Source organism: Cryptomeria japonica, chromosome 10, assembly GCF_030272615.1.
Source record: "Cryptomeria japonica chromosome 10, Sugi_1.0, whole genome shotgun sequence".
Lineage (NCBI taxonomy): Eukaryota > Viridiplantae > Streptophyta > Pinopsida > Cupressales > Cupressaceae > Cryptomeria > Cryptomeria japonica.
Window position 1 is genome coordinate 698,797,934 of NC_081414.1, and position 7,144 is coordinate 698,805,077.

At 29.2% G+C, this 7,144-nt stretch overlaps 1 protein-coding gene across 1 annotated transcript; it reads right to left on the reverse strand.

Moving 5' to 3' along the window:
• Nucleotides 1–5,584: 5,584 nt before the first annotated feature.
• On the reverse strand, nucleotides 5,585–6,502 carry LOC131040479 (uncharacterized). The gene has a single exon (XM_057973417.2). It carries the CDS (start codon nucleotides 6,397–6,399, stop codon nucleotides 5,839–5,841), a length of 561 nt encoding a protein of 186 aa, XP_057829400.1. The 5' UTR covers nucleotides 6,400–6,502; the 3' UTR covers nucleotides 5,585–5,838.
• Between the last annotated feature and the right edge of the window lie 642 nt (nucleotides 6,503–7,144).

Here is a 7,144-nt window from a genome sequence, read left to right on the forward strand (position 1 = left end):
CCACTCCTGAGTTGGGTTGGGTTGTTGCAGGTTTGACAAGTTTGTTTGGCTTGTCCAACTTTGTTTGTTTGGGGTTTGCACCCCTGCTTGGTCTGTTTAAAATTGATAGCCTTTTGGCTATGTAAAGGGTCAATGCCCTAGTTAATGTTGCTTTATTAATAAAAAACACATCAATGAATTATATTGTAAAAGACTATTGCTCAAAGGATTTTTCTTCTTCAAAGAGGCCTATGTTTTATTAACACAATTTTGTTATTTTAATGTAATATAGATATTATATTTTATATTTTTTCATATTTTTGGTGTTGGACTATATTTTGTACAAAGGTACCAAATGTGACAATCCTTCATGCCAAAATTATGTAAATAATAAAAAAATTGTATATAAAAATTCAAAAATTATACTTCATGAAATTGATAGATTTGCATTAATAGATTACTAGCCTCTTTGAGGGCTAATCTCCTTTGGGTAGTTATCAATATTGTAGACACCTAAAATTGTCCAGCCTAATTAAATAAATTTAATTATTTTAATTTCCCAGGTCTTCTATTTATTAAATAAAATTTTATTTAATTAATTCATTTATCATTTTCTATCCTTTCCTTATTTAAATAAATATTTATTTTTATTTATTTAAATAATCCTTTCTCCAAATTAAATAAATATCTTATTTATTTAATTGGTCCCACTTTCTGTATTAATTGAATAAATATTTATTTAATTAATTAATTCATTAGCTTCTTCACTCTATGACACATTTCATTTATCTCTTAATTTTCCTCTACCTACCCCTTCATTATTTTATTATTTTTCCTAACTACCCTCTTATTATTTTATCATTTTCTATACCTACCCTTTAATCCTAGCCGACCATTTATCTTTTCACTTCTTAATCCTATCCCTTCATTTTTTAATCCATTCTCTATATAAGAGGATTCCTTCATTTTAATCAATCCTAATAAGCAATCAATCAATAAACAATCTAACACTTTATGTGATCAATCAACCTTCTTGCGATCAAGCGACTTCACAACCACAATTCGTTCTTTGTTGAGCTCTTGTGCATATACAAAATCTGAGAGAAAATATATCAAACAAGATCAATGGAGATAGGAGACAATGGAGATCAAACCCTACTTGGCATGTGAATGGTATTATTGTTTCAATTTGTTAATTTGCATGTTCTTAGGTTTCTTCATTGGTGTATGGTGAATGTTTTTATTGTAGAACTAGGAATGTTTGTGGTTGGATCTTTGTAGTTTTACAATAATTTGTCATCATCATTTTTCACCTCATACAAATACAATATAAAGAATGTGTGTTAAAATAATAGCGCACAACCTATATTTATATTAATTATAATCAAGATAACTAATTTTTTTCAAGTATATAGGATTATTCAAAATGGGTTACAAAACATATTTGTCTAAAGCCTTTATTAGTAATTACAATAAAGAAAGTTAGAACTAAGGTGTCCTAACTACATGCCTTGAGCACAGTATATATATATAGATGTTGATTGATGAGTTTGAATTACAATTGAAAAATATTAGTCATATGATTTCCATAGTCCATAATGTTAGATTTGTTCAATTTTGATTTAAACTGTGTGTGAAATATTTTCATCATCAATGTTTCAGATCATACTGCATGATCCATAATCACTATTAGGATGTAAGAAATAGAGAACAAAATTGAAAGAAAAGTTGTAAACTCATGAAAATATATAGAAGTAGGGTGGAATATTCTAGGGCCTAGAATATAGAAAAGGGGAGGATGAGAGAAAAAATCAAAATTAAAAAAACAAAAATATATAATAATCAAAATTAACAAATTATATAACTATGTATTATATATAAAATCAACTAATATATTAGTTTTACCACAAAAAGAGAAAGAAGAAGAAAAAGAATAAGCAAAGAAAAAAAAAACAAAAAAAATGACTAATAAAATGCAAAAATTGAACACAAGAATAAACTATAAAAAGAACCAAAAAAGTAAAAGGAAATATATATAAAATACCAAAGAAAAATTTGATAAGGTTTAAAACAAGGAAATAATTATATAAATAACCATGCACATAAGATATAAGAAATTAATTTTAATGAAATAAAAGAAACAAGGGGAATAAGCAAGGAAAATCAAGACTATATATATAAATTCATAAATAAAGTGAATAAAGAAAATAAAGTAAATAAGTAAATAAAGTAAGTAAGAACAATAAATAAATAAAGTAAAAAGCACATTAAGTAAGATCAATAAACAAACTATTTTGTAAAGTCCATAGAAACCATATCTCTTCTGCCAAAGACCCATTAGACCCCTTCCTTAATGTTGGAGTCTACAAAATAGTTTGTTCTTATGGACTCCCCTAAGTTGGTGAAAAAGGTCTCTCTATTGAAACCAGAATCGAAGAGCATTGTGCAAGCATAAGACACATGAGGGAGTCCTAAAATCTGCCCTTCCTAAATACACCGCTAAGACCAAATACCACATCCCCTAGGAGGAGATTCAAATCTTGATCAAGGAGAGTAACTACTTCAAGAGAAAACTTGAGGAGGGTATTGAAATTGCTAGCCACCATTCTAACCTTAATTGAGATAGTGGTTGGAATCTTAGTTACACTAGATGACCCCTTTTAAATCACCTAAAAAATTAGCATACTCACAACCTTAGCAATCAACCTCCCACTTGAACTCCTTCCAACCCCTCCTTTACCTGCACCTCCCCTCTTGTTCCCCTTTTCTCTCCCCACACTACTTCCTTACTCCTTTTTTGTTATTGTCCTTGCTTTGTTTAGTTTCATCCTTTCACTATTTTCTATCCTTTTGTTGAGGTTTTCATATTTATAGTCATTTTTTTCTCTTTGTTTATTCATATTCTAGTATTCATTTTTTATATATTTTTCTTTATTTATGAACAATTGCTTTTTCTCCTTTGTGTTATATATGTGTATATTTATTATTATTATTGTATTATTTTGCTTCACTTTTATTTTTTTTAATTTTATTTATTTATTTATTGTTTTGTTGTGCGTTACCTCTTATATATATAATATATATTTTTTCACTTACTATATTTTCTTTATTCACTTTATTGTTGAATTTATATAGATAATCATGCTTTTGCTTGCTTATTCCTCTTGTTTCTTTTATTTCATTAAAATTATTTTCTTATATCTTATGTGCATGCTTATTTATATAATTATTTTCTTGTTTTAAACCTAATCAATTTTTTCTTTGGTATTATACATATAGATATATTTCCTTTTACTTTCTTGGTTCTTTTAATACTTTATTCATATGTTCAATTTTTGCATTTTATTAGCCTTTTTTATTTTTTGGTATTTTTTTCTTTGCTTATTCTTTTTCTTCTTCTTTCTCCTTTTGTAGTAAACCTAACATATATTTTTTGATTTTATACATATTACATAGTTATATAAATTGTTGATTTTGATTGTTATATATATATTTTTAATTTTGAGTTTTTCTCTCAGCCTCCCCTTTTCTATCTTCTAGGCCCTAGAATATTCCACCCTACTTCTATATATTTTCATGAGTGTACAACTATTCTTTCAAATCTACTCTCTATCTATTTCTTTCATCTTGATATGGATCATGTAGTATGACCCAAAACATTAATAATGAAAAGATTTCGCACATAGTTTAAACCAAAAGTGAACAAATCTAATTGAAAAATATTCCAAAATCTCTCATGGATAGTTTTTTGATGCTCTAAATGACTTAGGGTTTGGTCATTTTATGCAATTCACAATTTCACCCAGTGTTCAAACTTGAATACTTCACACTTAATGAGTAATGGCTAGTTAGAGCCAAGTCGATTTGAGCCTATGATTAAATTTTTTTATTTTAGAAAATGGGGGCCAAGATTGCACTTGTGATCCTTAATTAGGTTTAAGACCACATGAGTACGCTTGACATGGAATTGAGAACAAAAAATTTAAGGTTGGATCGAGATCCTTAGGGAAGGAAACTCAAGTTTAGCTTAACTTAAGGATGAATGACAATATTTTTGTAAAACATACTTTATTTAAATAGTAGACTATCAAATCAAGGATAAAAAATTCAAGTCCAAAATAAATGGAAAAAGAGGTATTGATATACTTTTGACCTCATCACCTCTACAACGAGAAATATTATTATTTTTGAACAATACAAGTGAATTATATTATCTAGGTAATTTATTTGTTATAAATACCAATTCTATCACAAAAATTATCATATGAAAGCCTCTTAAAATAAGATTTAAACTTACTATTGTAATAATACCCATGCAAATTTCTATTTTGTTGTATGCCCATTTTGATTGAATATCTTAATATGATTATATATCAACAACAAATGTACTATTTTCCTAAGTTTAGTTCATCTATTGGGGTCCTTATCCAATCCCATTTTACATTTTGCTTGCACTCATCTTTATACATATGACTTTATCACCCCTACATATTCCCATTGTTAGCCATTTATTACACCCATATTTGTATGCATATCCATACATTCCATTACCACCTTGAGGTCTACTCAAGGGCTTTGGATTGATTTCTAAATTTTAATTTTCAAATTCAAATAGTAGATTCCACCCCTTTTCCACTAGCCATTGTAGTCTAACTTGATACATGTTTATATGACTTTTTGTTATGTCTTAGTATTTAAATATATTAGTTTGCACAATTATTTCATATAGTTGATCAAATGAGAAAATCATTATAAGAAGATTTCAACATGGAGCACTATATAAAGAAACCATCACATTGACATTTGTATACAAGAAACTTGCATGCTTGAGTGCATGTTAGCTTTGAACATGCGTTTGTGGTATAAATTTGGACAAGGGGATTTTTTGAGGAGAAATTTATCCTCACAATTTGATAGCTTCCTTAAACTAATTTCTAAATATTATTTTTCCTTAACAAATTTAGATTTAAGAGATTGAAGGTACATATCATTTCAGAAGTCATAGTTCATCAACTTGATCATATGAGTTACAAGAAAATTATGCACATACAATTAGTTGTACATAGCTCAAGTTTTACTTTTAAGGGGCTCATATTTGACATCTAGAAAATTTTGAAACCATTTTGATTTCAAAACAATAAATATCCCAAGAGCATCCATTTCTACACAATAAAAAACATGTTACATGTAACATTTCAAACTAAATACCTTACTCCCATAACATAACATTTAATTTCTAAAATATTATTTCTATTTAACATTTCACTAACTCATTATATCTAAATCAATATATTTAACTGTAAGCATTTATCTAATTCACTTTATGATTTTTATTCTTTTATTCCTTACAATTAGACATCATCTTCATCATCTTGAATATTCATATATTTAACTGTAAGCATTTATCTAGTTCACTTTAAGATTTTTACTCTTTTATTCCCTTACAATTAACCATCGTCTTCATCATCTTGAATTTGAAGATGGATCATTTAACTTGTAATTCATGATGAGAATATGGAACAAGTCATTTATTGTCTCTAATTATTTATTAAAAAATAAAAAAATACAATGAAGATCAGTCTCTTGTGATTCATATGAGAAATACTTGTAAAACAAGCCATTTATTGTCTCTAATTATTTATTAAAAAATGAAAAATACAACGAATCTCAAATCCCTTGGAAATGCTCCAAAGTTAATATATATAATCAATCCGTGAAACCAAAAAAAGGCATTAACGGCAAAGGAATTTATAAAAACTAAAAAAAAAAAAGGGCTTTTTCATATGCGAAGTCCAAAACAGGGCACCCTGCCAGACAGCAATAAAAACCAGGTAACAGTATTTGCATTTCAATGACATTTCAGTTGGCACCTCTGGCCAGCATCTCTTCGTACTGCAACAGTGAAATCTGGCGCTGAAATTTCATTTGGTTGTAAAATTTAGCAATAAATTCTTCAGCTTTTCGATCTTCTTGATCGTCTTCTTCTTGAAATGCGCGTGCAGGATTCTCAAAAGGCCGGGCAGTGACACCTTCTGTAATCGCGCAAGGACTGAACACAAACCTAGGGGACTCATATTTGTCTTCAAAGGTAAAATCGGGCTGAAAGCAGGAAAGAAAATTGCGGCGGCTCGTTAATTTGTTTGCAAAGTGTTGTAAAGCAGGGGTTGCAGGGCTGTTGGAGCATGAAAATTCGTATTCTCTCAGGCCGTTCAGTCCGCGAGAATCAGATGCAGGGGTTCGATGAGAGATCAAACTTCTGAAGATCTTGGCGAACACTTTCCCTCTTACGCGCACGTCTAATTCCAGCAAATTCCTGCGCTTCAACAGACATTTTCTGATCATGAACAGAGTCATCCGCAGCATATTCCACGCTCTCTTCTTTCTTACTCCTCTTTCTGCCATCGCTTCTCCGCCTTTCATCTTTCAAAACAATTTCAGAGCACGCTTTGAGGTAAGCTCCCCTGGATTTCATGTCTATATAGAAATAAAAACCAGAGAATTTATCAGTTTTTGTTCCAGCTGTACGCGGTTACAGAAATAAAGTAATGCAGGGGAAAGGAAAAGAGGATTTAGATGTAGTTGTTTTCTTTCCGTGCGTTCATGTGAAGACATTAGGAAATGTAATGCCAACTAGACAATGCATGTGACCAGCTTGCTTTTGATTTTTATAACAATGCTCTCCTTTTCTCTTTCAATTGGTCATGATATACTAGGGTTTGGTCTTAGGTGTCAACTTAAGTTAGGTAATGGGAAGCAACTTTTTAAACAATATATTATATGTGCCCGTGTGAGGAATACTTAGTGTACTTCAAATATTTAGTTGTAAGTAAGGAAATAAAATGGACAGCTTCAATTGATTTCATTTAGAGTTTGAATTTGGAAATCTTTAAAATAAAAATGAGTGAAATATTTTGTTGATTTTAATAGTTGGTAGATGGCTGTTCATTATTTTGATATTAAATTTGATAATTTTAAATTACATTTTTTAAGATGTGTTAAGAATCAAAATGATGATATATAAATCAAGTTGTTCTCAAAATTTGGTTAGGTCAAATCTATTGTATATAAATGAATCAAATTAGATTTGCATGTGTGAAAACAAGTCATGCGTTTGTACGTGAACATTAACCCATAGATTTGAATCTAATGGTTGTGATTGTTTAAT